Source organism: Thunnus thynnus, chromosome 22 (genome assembly GCF_963924715.1).
Source record: "Thunnus thynnus chromosome 22, fThuThy2.1, whole genome shotgun sequence".
NCBI classification, from domain to species: Eukaryota; Metazoa; Chordata; class Actinopteri; order Scombriformes; family Scombridae; genus Thunnus; species Thunnus thynnus.
Genome location: NC_089538.1, coordinates 17173333 through 17192671, shown reverse-complemented (window position 1 = coordinate 17192671; position 19339 = coordinate 17173333). Strand labels below are relative to the sequence as shown.

The 19339-nt window shown below is 36.4% G+C and overlaps 1 protein-coding gene across 1 annotated transcript; it reads right to left on the bottom strand.

Moving 5' to 3' along the window:
* Positions 1–2047: 2047 nt before the first annotated feature.
* LOC137175033 (high affinity immunoglobulin gamma Fc receptor I-like) lies at positions 2048–6203 on the bottom strand. The gene is made up of 5 exons (XM_067580657.1): positions 5927–6203; positions 4364–4642; positions 3932–4204; positions 3446–3748; positions 2048–2444 (listed from the first exon to the last, which is right to left on the bottom strand). The coding sequence occupies exons 2-5, from the start codon at positions 4581–4583 to the stop codon at positions 2134–2136; spliced, it is 1107 nt and encodes a 368-aa protein (XP_067436758.1). The 5' UTR covers positions 4584–4642; positions 5927–6203; the 3' UTR covers positions 2048–2133.
* Between the last annotated feature and the right edge of the window lie 13136 nt (positions 6204–19339).

The following is a 19339-nucleotide window of genomic DNA, read 5'->3' as shown; positions in this document are numbered from 1 at the left end:
AGTCTAGGAAAAGAGTAATAGAAATGTTAGAGTTAGAGTTAACAAAAAATGATGATATTAATCAGGATTAGTTTGAAGACTGACCATGGAGAAGAGAGGAGTATACGTTATGTTGAGTTTCATTCAGGTTGACCATGTGATTCACGGTGGGGTCCTGATTGGTGCTGTCAGACTGGATCGGCCTAAAACATTTAGCAAATACAATGAATTTAATAAGACACATTGAAGGTACTGCTGTTATGTTCAAAATGAGAGAAGAGAGTTTTGTACCAACCTGATAAAGTGTGAATCTGTGAAAAAGATATTTATTGTTATGTGGTTTTATTTTATAAATATTTTTTCTGCTATTTCACATTATGACATCAGAATACATCTTTGTATTTGAATAATTAAAAACATAAAACATTTAACATCAGAGGGAAAAAGTCTCACCTTTGGATTGTCTGTAGCGATACAACAGGAGCAGGAGAATAATAAGAATAATTCCACAAACCAGCCCAACAATTAATGGTATAAGAGATGAAGAGCTGTCAGGCCTGGACACTTCTGTAATAGATAATAAACAATATTCATCATTCATTTACATTTGTATTTTTATAGATATCAGATTTTGTAATGTTATGTTTAATTATTGAATGGCCCTTATGTAAAGTAGAAAACATGTTAATTCAATATGTGCAATCAGCTGAAACTAAACCTGTAAATTTCTAATTCTGTGAAGTATTTGACCACATTTCTTTCTAAGACAGCAACACAGTTTACAAGAAAGAAAATGTTAAACAGTTAAACACTATAGATCACACATATGACTATTTTTCTGCAACTAATTTATCTCACAGAGTCAGTGTAGCTGAGCAAAGACCCAACATTTCAGCTTTATTACATACATGTCTTGCAACTAGAAATATACCATCTATGGCTAGTTAGCTCTAAAGCGAACAGGTACATATGAAAGAAACGGTGGATGGTTATTGACACAAGGACACCTCTGACTAAATCTGCATGTTAATTTTATCATCCAGAACAAAGAAAGGTCTTGCTGCACACCAAAAAAGCTGTGGACCAAACATCTTAGATCTGTAAAATATTAATTTCCAGATGCCGGCGTGACTGGGGAGTCGAGTCTTCACACTTGCTGTCAGCCAACTCAGGTATCTGAGCTCAGCAAGAGACACCATCCAGCGCGTCAGCTTACGAAACCGCAAGCAATACACCGATATGGGGAACCACTGCCGCGGTGATTGGAAGGCTGTGCCCAGCACGGAATCCAATATGTGTGTTAGCTCATGAACCACAAGCAGTACGCTGGAGCAGGGAACGGGAAGCAAGGGAACAGCAATCCAGGGAGGCTGCCCTTAGACAGACGCCCAGCTACAACTTATGTAGATAAGCATCTTCACGTTGCGACTCGCACACTGTTCTTTTCTTCTCACATACTTTGCTTTCAAAAACACAGACTGTCACACACTGCACCTTGACTCAAGCGGGGATCAAATAATGAGAGATTACACGCCATAACAGGTGCTTTATAGGTAAACCTGTGGGGTGTGACCGGGCAAGCCGGGGTGACCCAACATTTCAGCTTTATTACATACATGTCTTGTAACTGTAAATATATTACCTATGGCTAGTTAGCTCTAGAGCTAACGGGTACATATGAGAGAAACGGTGGATGGCTATTGACACAAAAACACCTCTGACTGAATCAGCATGTTAATTTTATCATCAAGAATAAAGAAAGGTCTTGCTGCACACCAAAAAAAACTGTGGACCAAACATCTTGGATCTGTAAAATATTAATTTCCAGTTATTTAAATAAATATGAAGAAGTTTTAATTTTGTCCACAGATGAGTTTTGGTTTGAAGGAAGCCCTTTCATAATTTATTTATTCTTTAGTATTACCTGTGTTTGACAAGAACAGGACTAAATTATAATGCTGTGCAGAGAACGTCTGATTTTCTAATTGATTGGATGATATTTCTTGATTATAATATTAAGGAAATATAGTTTAATGAGCTTTTATTTTTGTTAAAGAAACAATAATATAACATAATTTTGCTATCAAAAGTTTAGGCATATAACTTGTTTGTCTACACAGGAAGTGTAGTTAGTGACACCATGTTGAAAATAATTTAAATACAAGATGAAAATGAAATAAAATGTAATGTAAACATACTCTGTATAGTGATGTTGACTGCATTGCTGAACTCTCCTGATCCAGACTCACACCAGTACACTGCATCACTCTGCTGTGAACTGTTGATGTTGCATGTGGATCCAGTCATTGACCTCCAGTTAGAACAGTATGACCAGTCGAGGTCCTCAGGAAATCTCCTCACTCTCCACTCAGTAGAGTTTCCTTCACAGCTCAGTGAGACAGAGTCATAGATGAAGTGCTGCACTCTGTCAGGACTCACTTTGAGAGTCACTGCTGAATGAACATCTGAAAAACAACATGTAATGAGGAGCAAACCAAGTACAGAGATATTAAAATTAAAAAAGATCACAATGCAAATAATCCTCTTTTTTGTATTTTTAATACTATTTGTTGTTGAGAGTAAAAACATCTGAATAACATAAACTGTGCAAAAGGTTCAGTGTTTTGGTGAAACTGTGAGTGTTAAGAACATACAGAGCATATGGACTGACAGTGGAGACGTGAAGTGTGCTGCAGAGTGGTTTGAGCTGTTTTATGGATGTTTTGATTATTTTTTCTATCTTGAAAACTTGCTACCAAGATAACTACAGCAACTGTTCACTGTGAAGCTGTAAACAACCTATGTTTACCTGCCACCTTTCAAACATACAGAGGATGTGTTTTTCATACTAAATGATGCTTCATTGTCTCTATATAAAGTACTAGTCAAAAGTTTGGACACACCTTCCCTTGAATGAGAAAGTGTGTCTAAACTTTTGACTGGTACTGTATAGTCAGTGTTTTTCTCTCATCTGTCTGAGTTTTCTCAGGTTTCCAGCTGTTTCTGTACTTTGTCCATTTACCTTCTTTGTTGGCTGCTGACTTTTCTGGTTTTTCATTACTAGATTTTGACTGTTTTGTATGTCTATATGTAGCCTGACCACTAGATAAAGTCTCATTTAACCACACCTGTCCACCCTGCTGTGTCAGTAAAAGTAATGAGTATTCACTGTAAGATGAGCTCAGGTAACCAAAGTAAAAGTATTTTGATGACAAGTAAAATCATAATATCTCAGTTTTTTGGTGCTGTAATATTTTCAGATCAATTGAAGATTTAAAGAAGGAAATCCAGCCCAGTCCAGTATGTAGAATAATTCAATATCAACATTGTGTTTGGTGAGTGTGTTGAAAAACTGAAATCTTGACTTGGTGGAGAAAGGTCATAGGTTCACCACAATCAATACCCAGATAATGACATTACAACTGCTTCTTGACAGAAGGAGACAAAAACAAACAAGCAAACTCACCTCCAGACCAAACAAACTCAGGTTCGCTGTAATGAGTGTAAAACACTGGGTCTCCTCTTCCAGCTCTACACATATATCTTGCTGTGTGTGTCGACCCATGAACGATGTAGGAATCCTGTTCAGTCCCATTGGTGCTACCAGGTAGCAGCTCATCACTGTAGGAGTTGTCTGATAGTTTGGGAACAGTCTTATACCAGTAGAACCTCCATCCTGCAGATGGATGTTCAACCTTACAGCTCAGAGTTACTGAGTCTCCAGGACTCAGCCATGATGGAGACACAGTGAGGACAGACTCTGGTGCATCTGTTGGAAAGTGATTTTCTCAGAATGAAAAAAAATAATGATGCAGATACACATACAGTAAACTATCTTCAAATAAATGAAAAAAAATGAAATAATATAAATAAATATAAATAAATAAATAAATAAAACACAAAAAATGAGTAATTTACGTTTTCAGTGTGAAAGAAATATGATCTGACTTACATAATACTGTCAGTTTGAAGGCATCACTCCACTCTGTTGAAGATTGTTCACTTTTCATTCTTCCCAAACACTTGTAGTCTCCACTGTGTACTGATGAAGCATAACTGATCCTGTATTCATTTTGTGTTTGAGGTTTTATTGATCTGGGTGTTTTCCATTCATACTCCCACTTAGTGTCTCCTTCATCCTTGATGTCACATCTGAGAGTGATCGCCTCTCCACTGTATATCTTTGGCCAGTTGGGTTGCAGAGTCACAACTGCTCTGCTTGAGACTGTTTGTGTTCAAGAATCACCAACAAGGATACAAAAATGACAAAAGGTTAAATCATCATCAAACAAAATGATTGTTTTCCTTGATGTCTATAAGTATTCATAAACACACATTAGATGTTTCTACATTTTGTATTCCAACAAAACATTGTCAAACTCACCATATTTGTTGATAGTGATTGAATCACTATACTCTGTGTAGTAAACTGGGTCTCCTCTTCCTCCTCTGCACCAGTAGAGTCCTCTCTGTGAGACACTGATTTGTCCAGTTGATTGGGAAACAGCATCTTGTGTGTTCAGGGGTTCAGAGGTTTTCTCATCTCTGTACCAGTAATATTTCCAACCAAATGATGATGGGTCCACAGAGCAGGTCAGGGTCATACTGCCCCCTACTGGAATGTTTCTGTTGTCAGCACTCAGTTTGGCCTTTGGTCTATTTGCTGTTAAGTTTAGAACAAAGACATTAAAAGATAATTATTGTCCCTTTATAGTCCACTTTCAAGGAAGATATATACAAAGATATTAATTTAATCACTGTGATCTTTAATCAGTTAATAAAATAAATCTTATCTAATCTTAATATATTTTATATCTAAATAGGTGATATAATGTTAGATATATTATCTAAATATATGCTAACAAAAATTTATTTTATTAAAATGTTAAGTTTTCAGTTTAGAACAAAGACATAATGTAATTATTGTCCCTGTGATTTAGTCCAATTTAAATAACTTGGTTGAGAACATAATGAATTTCACGTAATCTTGATGGGAGTCCCAAGCACACAGAAAATATTGATTTAATCACTTTGATCTGCACCATGAGTCATTGTTTTATATTCTCTTTAATCTGTTAACAATGAATCAATTAAGTATATTTCAAATGCTACAAGACACTGAATGATGGCTTGTCTTCAAAAACAAACACAATTATTTACTGATCAATCCTGAGAAGTTGACTAATTCTTGAGTAAAGAAATATTTTCTATTGAATTATTCAGACACTGATAGGTGGAAACTCAAAAACAGATGAAACACAGTCCAACTTACATGACACTATCAACCTGATGAGATCACTTCTTTCTGTTGAATACAAGTCTATTTTCTGTTTATCCTTACACCTGTAGTTTCCACACTGTAAAAAGTAGCTCTAAAACTCCAGTATTCACTGTTTTAGAGGTTTTTCTTTGGTTGTTTTCCATTCATACTCCCACTCAGTGTCTCCACTATCTTTGATCTCACATCTTAGAGTGATTGACTCACCACTGAATATCTGAGGCCAGTTGGTTTGCTGTGTTACAAGATTTCGTCCCTGCTCTTAATAACCCTGTCAAAATCCCCCAACCAATAAGCCAGGTGTAGTGTTGATCAATGAAATGATCCCTGCCTTCTTGCGGGCATGTTCGCTTTACTTCTTAGAGTGTCCCGTACAGGCGGGTACTCCTTAACTGGGTTCATCCACTCCCGCCCTCCAGGGCTTTATTAAATATACTTCTCTTGCTTTCTTTACGACTTTTGGATTAATTTATACACCAGCACCCGTACGTTTTACTATAGTAGCTGCATACAGTATTATAGTAGCCGCATGGCACAGCGCCCACATGTTTGAAAAAATGTCACCTTCATCATAACGTTACTATGGTTAAACCTGTGTAAGAATGGCGAGATGGTCGCTTGAACTTCATTTTTTGTAAAATTGAAGTGATACGCGTTACAAGGACCTACAGTTGTAGTTTTACTTCTTTTTGGAACCCACAGTTGTAGTTTTCTCAGGCTGGTTAGCAGCTCCTCCATCCGGACCGCTGCTAGTGTAAAGCCACTAACACACTGTTAGCTTAGCCTGTTAGCACCTGCTGCCACCAATAACTATTCAGACCAAATCAGGCGGTGCTGCGTTCAGCCGCAGGGTCAAGCGGAGGTGTGTGGAGTTGTTGGTGTGTTTATTTGTGCTCAACAATGTCACTGCTGTGAAACAATCAGAAAATAACTTTTTTTTGATCTGATTCACCAGCTTTCTCACAACCGGCGCTCCCTCTCTTCATTCACGCTCTTGCTCGCTCAACCACAGCCTCTCTCTCTCTCTCTCTCTCTCTCTCTCTCTCTCTCTCTCTCTCTCTCTCTCTCTCTCTCTCTCCTGGTGCTTTCAGCTGCTCTCTCTCTTTTTCTCTCGTCTTTTTTCTAATGAGTCGGGAAACCGACAGCAAAGTCAAATGAATTGTGGTCAGTGCTGTGGGTTTATTTGCTGAGAGTAAAAAACAAAACAACAACTAGACCAATTGGGATGGGATTTGCCCCAGAACTTTTTCACTCTATTGTTACACAACAGACCTGAAACATTTACATCATTTTCAGCAGCTCAGTTTCAGTAATTCTGTTCTCAAACTAAAAAGCGACCACTTGTTACTGAGCTGCTCATAGGAGGCTGCATCATTGTTGGAGGAAGAAAATATTTCTGTTATCTTACTTAGATAGACTGAAATGAAAAACAAGCCATTTTGAATATGAATGAAAGATGGTTTGACTTACATGATACTGTCAATGTGATGGCATCACTCCACTCTGTTGAGGAATACAAGTTCTTTCTACCTTTACAACTGTAGGCTCCACTGTGGGAAACAGAAGCACTGCTAATCTTGTATTCATTGTGTTTTGGAGGTGTGTCCATGTTGTTTATTCTCCATTCATATTCCCATCGAGTGTCTGTACCTCCCTGGATCTCACATCTGACAGTGATTGTCTCACCACTGTATATCACAGGCCAGTTGGGTTGCAGAGTCACAACAGCCTTGTTGGAAACTGTTCAAACAGAAAAGTAAAGTAGTATGAAAAGAGCTTTGCAATCACATGTTTGTCAGATAAACAGGTCTTACTGAGGACAACAGTCCTCCAGAACACCTGAACCTAAACTTTTACAGGATGCATTTATCTCACAGTGCAGAGAGACTTGACTGTTCAACATCAGTCATTTTGGGGAACAGTTTAATAATCCCATGTAGTTGCATCTTTGCTGTCTAGGTTACCAAGCAGGCAGATTACTGGAAATGTTTAGAAGATTCATTAAATTAAATTTTTGATGAACAAGAATCAGAACCTTCTTATTCAGCATTAAGAATTCAAGTTCTTTCAGCATTTCTTTTATTTTTTAGGAGCACATTTCTTTTAATGTTTGTGCTTCCACTTTTGTATGTGTTTTGCAGTTTGTAGCATCTCTGGATTTGCAGTACGTTTTTCTTAATGTTTGTGTTTTCACTCTTCTGTTTGCTTTGTCACTGTACATGTGAACTCTTTTGACACACAGCTGCCAAAGAAACAATTAGTAGCCAAGTGTCCAATTACTTTTGATCTTTTGGTTTCTTGTTATATTTAGAAACTGAGCAAATATTTTTATCATGGTGGCAGCATTACACTGCCATAATATTAAGATATAATATAAGCAAAACTATTTTAGCGTATTGATTTTTGCGACTGGGAAAAGGAGACATGATTTACAATAAAATAATATTTTTCTGGGAGTCCATCTCACAGTTGTTTGAGGTTATGGTAAATATTTGCTCATCTGAATTTCATAAAAGTTTAGTGCCTCAAATCATGTCAATAGGTCTGTATGTCATTTACATTTTTTGTCATTTAACTACAGCTTATTGAAACAAATACATTTTTTAAAAAAAAATTACACTGAGGCTTTTTTTAGCTGCTGACAGAAGTCAGACAATTACACAGATCATTATGATGTTACATTCCTCTGAAACACATACGTTGGGCAAAACTTAAGATAACTTCATCATATATCTGGTTTAGCTGCAGTTCAGCTGAAGCTCTGCTCGTTTTGACAGAACATCAGGTTCAGTTTAGCAGCTGCATGTTCAACTCCTGCAAGTTCAGGTTTAACTGGATCCTGTCTAAACTGCAGCTAAGCTGGTCAGATGCTACGTGACAGAGCAAAAAGCCCAAAGTTTTCAAGTTCAGTTTCTTAGAAGCTTTTAAATATCAGTTTGAATTTGTTACATGATGCTAAATGTTCATATACTGTGTGTCACTGTTGGGCCTCCTGGTATTTATTAGCTGTTGTTTCACATCATTACCTCCTGATGAGGGTTTTAAAGTAGAACTGAATGCCTCTGTCCTTTTTTGGAATAACTCTACCCTTCAAAACTGACTATTATTGTTACACAACAAAACAGTATAACAACTATACAAAGGAGGTGTTGACAAAGTCTCAGGGGAGCAAATATGACAAAAGTGACTTTCACTCTTTGAGGTCTATTCAATAAAAAATCAACTAGAGGATCCAACACATGTTCTGTTTTCTCCATCATCACTTAAAATAAGAACTACTGCTCTATATTCATTCATTCATGTTTGTCTTTTTTCTTATTGATACCACAGTTGTTCTCCCTCACACTTCAGGGACTGTTTACAGATATTAAAGAATACATGTTGTTTTATTCAAAAACAAATGACTTAACTCACCAGTTTTGTGAATAGTGACTTCGTTGCTGTCCTCTGTGGAGAAGACTGGATATCCTCTTCCTCCTCTGCAGTAGTAGATGCCTCCTTGATTAACACTTATTACTCCGTTTGTTTCATATCTGATGGGCTGAGCTATAGAAGAGTCTGAGGTTTGTCTGAACCAGTCGTATTTCCAGCCAGCAGAACCCTCCACAGAGCAGGTCAGTGTCACTCTGCCCCGTACTGGTATGATGGTTTTGTCTTCTTTCAGTGTGGACTTGGGTTTATTTGCTGAGAGTAAAAAACAAAACAACAACTATAACAATTGGAATGAGATTTGCCCTAGAAAACATGTTTTACTCCATTAGATTGTTACACAGCAGACTTGATACACTTGAACATAACTGTCTTCTAATATTGTTATAAAAAAAATTTTTTAAAAAGAAACTTAATCACTATTCGAACATTCACTAAGTCACAGACAACTGCCATCATATGGAAGTTAAGAACAGAGCATGTGATAACTGCTTTGGGAAACACAGGTATTACCACATAACTAAGAAGGTTCACTGTGATTTATTGTTCACTTATAGGAAGACAACTGCATAGTTATCTGGTCTTCTCTGCACATTTCCCTGTGAATAATTACATTTCAAAAGCAGGTGGTTCAGTTTCAGTAATTCTGTTCCCAAAACTAAAAAGCAACCACTTGTTACTGAGCTGCTCATAGGAGGCTGCATCATTTTTGGAGGAAGAAAATATTTTCTGTTATCTTACTTAGATAGACTGAAATGAAAAACAAGCCATTTTGAATATGAATGACAGATGGTTTGACTTACATGATACTGTCAATGTGATGGCATCACTCCACTCTGTTGAGGAATACAAGTTCTTTCTACCCTTACAACTGTAGGCTCCACTGTTGGAAACAGAAGCACTGCTAATCTTGTATTCATTATCTTTCAGAGATGTGTCCATGTTGTTTTTTCTCCATTCATATTCCCATCGAGTGTCTGCACCTCCCTGGATCTCACATCTGACAGTGATTGTCTCACCACTGTATATCTGAGGCCAGTTGGGTTGCAGAGTCACAACAGCCTTGTTGGAAACTGTTCAAACCAAAAATACACAGTTTGACACAACTAGAAATATAGAAATATATAGTCCTCCAGAACACCTGAACCTAAACTTTTACAGGATGCATTTATCTCACAGTGCAGAGAGACTTGACTGTTCAACATCAGTCATTTTGGGGAACAGTTTAATAATCCCATGAGGTGCATCTTGTTGTCTAGGTTACCAAGCAGACAGGTTACTGGAATTAAAAAAAATATTAAATTCAATTTTCTATGAACAATAATGAGAAGCTTTTATTCAGCATTAAGTTTATATGATAAAAACAAATGTTGAGATTTGGTGTGAATACAATTTATTTTCATTCCAGGACAGTTTGTTCACAGCCATATTTCTTATAAACATTCACCTGAAGAAAAGATTTGTATCAGGGGGAAAAAGTTGGTCAAGTAATAAACTGAGGATCACAGTACTGTCAGCAAATTTAATGATGTGTCTGTTCTCATGCTGAGAAAGGACTCACCACTCGGGGGAGCCACTGGAGTAAAGAATCTTACCTGCCATCACTGACTCTGATCATTTTAAAATATACTCAATAAAATAATCTAAAAGCCACTTCACCAATTTAAAATCTAGACTGAAACAAGCTAAAACCATTTCAGCTGAAACATTGTGTTAAATGATATTCAACATCAAGGGAAAGTCCACAAATAATACTGCATTAAGCAGTCATGTGTTTTCAAAACATTTATAAGTAAAACTGAGCAGAATTAGTGAAGAACCCTCAACTCCTTTATTGTGTCTGTAAACAAACTGAAGTGTCAAACAAATGTTGTATTATTACCATGATAAAGGATTTCAGACATTTTGAAACTTCCTTCAGAGAGCTAAGAGGTACTGGACTAAATCATCCATTCATTATGGTTCTTGTTACCACATATGCTTCTCTTCCACACTTCAGACACTGTTTAAGAATTTAATTTAAAGAATATAAGTTGTTTTATTTCAGAACAAATGACTTAACTCACCTGTTTCCTCAATGGTGATTTTATCACTTTCAGGTGTGATGACATTTTGTTCCCTTTTCCATCCTCTGCAGGTGTAAATGCCTCCCTGTGAGATACTGATACTGTCTGATTCATCAGCTTCTGTTGTCTGAAGATGAGTTACTTGAGAATTTTTAGAGGTACGTCTGAACCAGTCATATTTCCAGCCAGTAGAGTCCTCTATATTGCAGGTCAGTTTCACATTTCCCTGTACTGGTATGATGTTCCTGTCTGCTCTCAGTGTAATGTTGCGTCTACCTGCTGTTAAGTTTAGAAAAACAATAAAACAAAGAAATTACTGTAATGAATATGTCATCAAGAATGTATTTACATTTTTACAGAACACAAAGGAAACACCTGTCTCAAATTATGTTTAATTCAATGTTCAAATGAATTTAGACTCTGTGTTTGCAAGTTTATGTTCATAATGAAACTCCAACTTGTCTTTCTAAATGCTGCATATGTGTTTTCTTCACATGCTTGTGTGTCTCAAGGGTCATCACAACATCTGGTCACTTTTGGGCACTAATCAAGTCATTTCAGAATTTGTATTGATACATGGAGTACAATGATACATACATGATAAAATATGAACACAAAAATGGGATGTGATTAAAGGCCCAAAAGCACTAAAAGCGATAAAACGTGACTCTCTCTCTCTCTCTCTCTCTCTCTCTCTCTCTGGTCCCTTGGTCCTCATTTGACGCTCCAAAATCGAAACAGGTCTGAGTTGAGAGTTGAGAGTTGAATAAGACTTTTGGCGCGTGTTTGGCCATTAAAAATAAATAAGTGTACTTCAAGACGCATCACACGCTTCCAGTGCGTTTGGGCCTTAAGAGTAATACAGTGGATGACAAATAAGTGATAAATATTTCAGTATAATATATAAATAAAAATAATTGGTCACCTTCAGAGTGTCCGTAGAAGAGTGTATTCAGCACTAAAATAAAGATTGAAACTTCATCAGACATAATCAAACTGACAGAAAGTCAAAATCACACACAAAAAACAAAAAAACAAAAACAAATAGAGTTTCAGCAGTGGTAACTATTGTTTGATAAATTAAAACAGAAAAGAGAAAATTTATTTAAAATGAAACATGTAAAATAAAATAGGTAAATCATGAAATTCAACACTCATATACATAACAATATCTTAAACAATTTACATTTACATTATGCAAAAACAATCATCCGGCAGTAAATTGAACACAGTCCTTCAATCTAAACTGAGCCAAGTCACCAACCAACATCTGGCCTATAAAACAACCCTGTAGTTAAAAACCATAAGCGTGCTCTGTTCAAGCTCTCAGAGAAACTGGTTCAACCAGTGATACTCTGTAATTCTGACTATTCAGGAACATGTTCTTTAATCTGTGACATGCAAACAGAGAAAGTCAGTAATGTACTTACAGAATAATCCCAGCACACAGATCAAAGTGTACCTCATCCTCACATCCAGCACTGACACACTGTCACTCAGCTGCTCTGAGTCTGACAAATGTTTCTACTTTGCTTTAATAATAATGCAACAGAAAGAGAAAGAGAGAAGTTACATTTCATATAAATATGAGATCTGAGTTTAGCCTGCCTGTGTTTCCTTCCCTTTTACACAAAGCTCAGACAACGTCAGTTAGTTTGACCGCAGCAAACTTTGACACGTTTACACTTCCTGGCCACTGTTGCTGCCTGCACTACTTACCTTTGTCGTGGTTGGCTTGACCGTTATTATGGTGGTTAATCTGAATCTACATCACAAATTCAAACAGGAGCCAAATGTCAGAACTTGTTTCTGAACAGCCATGTTACAAACCTCTGGTATTAGGTTATAAAGGCTGCTTTTCTGTTTACTGTCATTTATCTGTTCTCATTCCTGTGTTTATACATTTAGTTTCCTGTGTTTTTCAGAAATTAAATGCATAAAGGGAGAACAAATGTAGCCCTGTGAAAAATATGCATGTATAAATAGTTGTCTGTGATAGAGAAATAGATCAATAGAATTTGTTAAGAGTATGGTTAAAATTCATATTTCTCATTGTGTTGAAAAAGGTCAAGTTCATGACTAAAAATGTTAAGGATGTTAAAAATGCATCTATGTCTTTTATTTTATTTCTTTTGATAAAAAGCTGCTTATTTAATAGAGTGGTATCTTTCTAGAGAGGTGAATATGGTCAAATAGGTTTGTGTGTGTTACTTGGCTGACGTGTGTGTGTACGCAGACACGGGGAGTGAGAGAGAAGGAGGAGAGAGACTGGAGGAGCGGAGAAGAAAGCAGTTTTTCTGATGGATATCCGAAGTTGTGCCGGAAAAAGTAAAGATGTACCTGAGTCTTAGATTGTCAGCTCGATAATCTGTAAGAGGACATTTTTTGGGAGTAACAGATAACTTCTACCCGAAGTCTGCTGCGCTGTAGCCAACTTGAAAGAGGCTGCTCGTTAATGAAGTGAGCGGTGAGATAGCACTGTGAACGGACTGTAGGCTGCTGCTAGCTAACCCAGCTCGACAAAGTAGCTTCGTCTGGATTTATTCCAATCTGGAAACGAGAGACAGCAACCAGCATAGCATAGGTTAGCATAGGTAATAATTGGTGTGTGTGATCACTAAAACAATTCAGCGGAGAAGTAAAAACAAATACTTTTAAGGTGAAAAGGTAAAAAGGGAAAGCTACTGTGTGACTTGTGAAACAAAAGCAGTGAAGACTCCTGGTATTTAATTTAATATTATTTTCATTTAATTTTGCCTTAGAATTAAAGGAAGAAATTATTACTTTTAATTTTAAATGGTTTCTGAGTGTGTTTATTATTTCAGAGGTTAAAAGCTATATAGCCTTTATACTCTATACCAACTTATATTAGATTGTGGTATTTTATTGTGTTAAAGGGCTAACATACTCAATTGTTTGTTACACTATGGTCTCAAAATAAGTTATATTCAAGAGGTAGGCTATAGGATTTTCAAAGTGACCCAAGCTAAAAACATTAAATTAATCAGAGATAATATAACAAAGGAAATTAGGATAAAGAACTCAGGGCTCCATCTACATAATATAGAGGGTAGACGGGCTACACAAATCAAAAATTAAATATATTAAAAATAAATTGTTGCACGTTTTGTACCATTGTGTTACACAGTTTACTTGACAACTAGAGCTTGAGTAGAAAAAACAAGCCACTGCTTATCAGCATGACGAAAACAAACCAACAGTTTCTCTCTTCACATAAATATGTGTTGCTTTGATAGCAACATGTATTTGAGGTGTGGTTGTCACATTCACACCAGAGCTGATGTGTCAATACACGGAAAAGAAGAGGTGTCTGATACTGTGCAGGATGTGCAATCATATTTTTTAGACAGTAGAAACTAAAGCAAGTGAAAATATTTTGGGAGGTAGTAGAAATTGAGTCAAGTGCAATGCATATGAATATAATATAGCAATTACAAAATGTTTTTTTTAACTGACTGTCTTTGAATACAACTATGACTGGTGGTGACATGAGGAAGTGGACAGTCAATATTTATTTCTCAATCTGAAACATCATACAACAGAAAGTCAGAGGTGTGAGCTTGTGAAAATCTGACATTAAAGTTCTCACTGTGTTTTACATCTTGAACTCTCCCTATCACCTCAGTCTGCCATCTGCTGTCAACCAGGTGTAAAACATGTCATCTGGCTGACAGCGTAAATTTCAATCAGGAGAATGAATTTTGCAGTGAATGCAGCAAAAATAATTGTTTATTATACAGATGACATTGAAGATTAAGTGTTGACCAGAGTTTTTGGTGCTTAGACTCTACAGGGAGCAGCAGCAAGATAAATCCCTCCATGGAGTCCAGACACTGGTGATGGTGGCTGATGACTTCTGCTGAGGCTGATAAGGCTGATGAGGTTGATGAGGAGATGCACTGATGAATCTGCAAAGACTGGGTGGTGATGGGGAGGTGGTGGGGCGCACAAAACAACAGCATAAAAGCATTAAGGTTGAGAAGGAGAAAACATATTTTAAAAGACAGCCACATTATGATAGGCTGACAAATAAAGGTGTGTCACCGTGCTATTGGTCAGATGTGATCAGCTGATGTGAACAGCTGATTACACCAACGCCTTAGGGATGGGAATGACAGATGGTTTGGGAAATAATACTAATGACCTGAGCATGCAAAAGATAGTCTTCCGGACTGAACTTTCACTAAGCTTCATTTGGCTTTAACTAAAGACTTTATTTCCTCATTTTCATCGGTCAGTCAAGAGTCTCCCCTGCAGGACTCCTGCACTGTAGGCATTGAGTGGAGCCTTTGATGGCAGGTTTGATTGACAGGTCGGGCACACAGCACACATCACATAACAAATCATCACATCGAACAATGAATGTGGCAGCAATAAATAATGAAGGCCCACATCAAATAATGAAATAGTGACATCTAGTGGTGAAAACTAGAAATAGACCTTCAAAAAAAATGGAGTTGTATTAAATTTGTGTGGAGGTTCATTTTTTCATATTTAATGACTGTTCTCCCTCTGTATTCATTATTTAATGGGAGACTCTTCATTGTTTGACCTTTCTATTAATAACAGTTGACATTAATTTCAACTTGCATTTCTTGTTTGATGTTTAGTTTTTCATTATTAGATATGGATCAGTAGTGCACCACTCTCCTCTCTACTTCCTCAACTCTCTCTGGCGTCTGCTCTCTGATCAGCTCATATTAGGAAACACATGTGGACTCACACCTTTGGTAGTGTGCAATTAGATGGCAACACTTCTTGAAATCAGGAGGCCCCAGTCAAAAGCTAAATGTTTTTCCAAAGTTTTTATACTTTTTTCCCCCCTGTTTGTTCCTATAGCTTCAAAATAGTAACCTCTAGTTCACTCAATTATATAAATATATAAAGTATATATTATATAAATATAAAAAGCATTTAAAACATCACTGACTGTTTACTGCTGAAACAATGTTTATTGATGACTAAAAAAAATAAGCACATACATCACAGGTAAATTCATTTGTAAATAGACAGGAAAACTTTCATGTATAATAATAGCAAAAGTTACATATTCCTGTAGATTAAAAATACAGACCTGGAAATGTGCTTCAACGCTAAAACCTGTAATGTTTTTAATGAATACACACAGTTGTTCACTACAAATTAAAATTAGCACGTATAGTTGGAGAAGCTCTTATTACAAAATCTTGACTGTCATCAGTTCACATTTATCCTAAAAAATTCCAACTAAGAGATATTATATTTGCATTTCTGTGACCTGTTACTAGTCAATCAGACTTTACTGTGCTGAATATAGTTTAATATGATGAGGTTAGATATAACAATACAGTACAGTAGATATTACTTAGCTATAGATTGAGGGAGACAACATGTGAGGTTACAGAATTCAGCTTTCAGTCACTTATTGTAGTATTTTAAAGGGCCATTTTACTAATTTTCCTACAGTGTCCTACTCCCTCTCTCTGCTGTCTGATGTTCACCCCATAATGTAAAACAGGGATCTTTGATCAGCTTTTTTTTACAGTTGTTCACATTTTGAGATGTTTTTTTTTTCAATCAAAGAAATATACCTGATGGTTCATCACCCAACAGAAACAAGGGGCATAAATCAATCTGCATAAGAACATAAGAATCTCCAAACTTCCCGGTTCAAAGTTTTTGTTCCTCTCTCAGCTACTGGATGACCAAATTAGGAAGGAAGATTATCAAACAGACATTAACATACATACACTTAAAACAAATAGGTAAAAATAAATTATCTATGAATTCATTCATTAAAGGACAGGAAAATTTGTACAACATGTTTAACAGGATGTTGTTTGATAGCAGATCATCACATAGTCATTAAAGCTGTTTCATCAAAAACTGAAGAAGAGGCTGACTGACTAAAGCTGCACTACTGTACTAACTGTACAAAATACTGAGCACATTTGATATTTAGATAGCAGATGTACACAATTGCACACAAAACTGCAAATAAACTACACAATGATGTAGTTCTTCATGTTGTCATCCATTCCTTTGGTTTTGTTGATACAGATCTCTCTACAGACCTGGAAGAAAACCAAAAGAGAAGATTAGTCTGAAACATTTTCCAGTAATGTCATAATTTACAATGATAATGTACTGAAGGGTTGTCAGGGTTAATGTCTCCACTGATAATAAAAGAATAACAGTATTGTAATGCTCAGAGTGCTCAAAGCAGTCACACAGCAGAGTATTATGGCTTTTACAGAATTTAGTAAACATACTGATACTGAATATACATACTGATGTATAAATACTGTTCTTCAGCACTGCAAACACACATAATGTAAAATAAACACACATTCCAACAAAAGATATTCAAAAAAATAATAATTATAAACACCTACAATTTTGCAAATACAGAACACATCACATACATTACACTGTGTCCAAGACCAACATGTTGGACAGTAACAGTCGCAGGTGAGTGTAGACCTTAATTAATTTGTCTTTCTTCTGTATTATTGTAGTAATAGTGTTTGCAAATGTGTGTGGAGAGTGTGTGCATAATCAGATTTGTAAACCTGTAAAAGAATCTCTAAATTCATACTGAAATGTGTGAATATGTACAGCAATCTGCAATTATGTATTCAGATTTGTAAGTGTATCGACACTTGTGAATATGCAGACAAATCTGTATATGTGAATCTGTAAATATGTATTCAAAAAACTCAGAGTAAATGGCCTTTTATTAATGACTGAAAGTTTTGCTCCAAGAGCTGGAAACAGAAAGTCATCAGATACAACTCAGGTCCATCTGTAATTAGTTGTCTTTTTACATGTAACTTTTGATACATTCCTGACTAAAATTTGCAAATGTGAGGGTTTTCTTCATACTTGGCCGAGGCTTGCAGGCTCACACTGGGAGGAACTGAAAAAACAAGGCAGGATGCAATGGAGCCGTAAAAGTCACTGTACTGTTCCCAACTACCATAACAACAAACAATTTTCCACAAATTTCCATCTAGTGAGTGACCAGTAGCTCTTTAGCATCGTTAATGGTGCAAACTGACAACCTGTAATGTTTTAGCCTCGCTAGAATCTGCTAGCACAATATTCTTGCAGTGTTTCCCCTGAGACAATTTCAATGGTAAATAAACTGCAATGTCATGTATAAAATATTCTGTTTGTGGGTAACATCATTGCAATGCATTTTATTCTGTATTTTATTGCTGGGGCTTTGCTAGAATCTACCCTGCTGCTGTAAACAAATGTAGTTCATATGATGTAACATTAGAGTCTGCAGGAAACAAACATGTTATTTTCAACAAACTATACTTGTCTTGTTAGTGACAGCAGCCTTTAATGTTTAACTATATTTTCAGTGAGTAACCTGCACCAGACTAATCCTCACTGACTGCATGCTGTGACAGTCACAGTCAGCGAACACATGAGGTGATTGATATTAGGAAAAATGTTAATGCTAGTTAGAGGTTTTGCAGCAGTGATGACCATCAATCTGTTGACAAGAAACCTGCAGAATGTTTGTCTGCAAGTTAATATTGCAAATAATTCAATATTGGTTGGCACACTGTGTTACAGACAAAAATTGTGACACATTTGCAGATCTCAGGCATGACAGGAGTCTAGCAAAAGTCACATGTGTAAAGAAAACCAATGGAGAGGTGTACCTGAGTTGTAACTTCCCAACTCTTGGGGCAAAATACTTAAAATACATTTTTCTCACAGATTTTACACATTCACAACTCTGTGTATGCTAGGGCTGGGTGATATGGACAAAAAAATCGTTATTTTTTTCAATCTCTGGGTCGTTTCATTATTTTACTTGATTTTTGTTTGCCTTCATAATGCAAACTTAAAACATTTATTTATTTAAGACAGTTGAGCAAGAACAATAAGAAACCTGCAACACCTGCAAGGCTGTTATAATCATTACACATAAAATGCATGTGATCCCACACAGCTATTGACTGTGAGCACCAGATGCTTCAACTGAGTAGATCATAGGCATCTAGTTTAATAATCAGTTTCAGCACAGATAGAGCAGAAAAATCAGACCACTAGTTGCTGCTGTTTGTGTTTCTTTACAAGACATCAGCCTGATATTTGCAGACTGCTGCTAGCTAGCGTTAGCTACCTGGAGAGTAAACTGTACAGTGTAGAATCTGGATACTGTTCCCTCAACTTCAGGTGCTTCAACTCTCATAACCAGAGATGAGACCTCATCAACTAACACAAACCAAGAGCACAGATCAGTGTGCAGAGTCATTTTCAGTCTGTTCTTCTCGTAGATGTGACTGTTAAATTCACTGCGAGATAGCCAGAGGCAGCTGTGGCAGGTGTGCATGTAATCTAATTAATAATGTCACAGTTTACGAGACTGTTGTGACTCAAAACAGCTAATGTAGCTGCCATCTACTTTTTGACTAAAAATAACCTTTTTGTGAATTTTGTAATGACTCAATTTTACGATTTAGACATTTTACACATTGACCAAAAACAAGAATTTAAATGAATAAAATCAATTTGAGATATCGTCCAGCCCTAGTGTATAAATTCACAAATCTTGATACTCTTG

Bases quoted from the DNA above. Each gene is read 5' to 3' on its own strand.
- LOC137175033 (XM_067580657.1), bottom strand. From the start codon at position 4,583: ATGACCCTGACCTGCTCTGTGGACCCATCATCATTTGGTTGGAAATAT. The intron at 4,205-4,363 runs GTGAGTTTGACA...GAACACAAACAG, and splicing joins AATCACTATCAACAAATATG to TCTCAAGCAGAGCAGTTGTG. The intron at 3,749-3,931 runs GTAAGTCAGATC...ACTTTCCAACAG, and splicing joins CTTCAAACTGACAGTATTAT to ATGCACCAGAGTCTGTCCTC.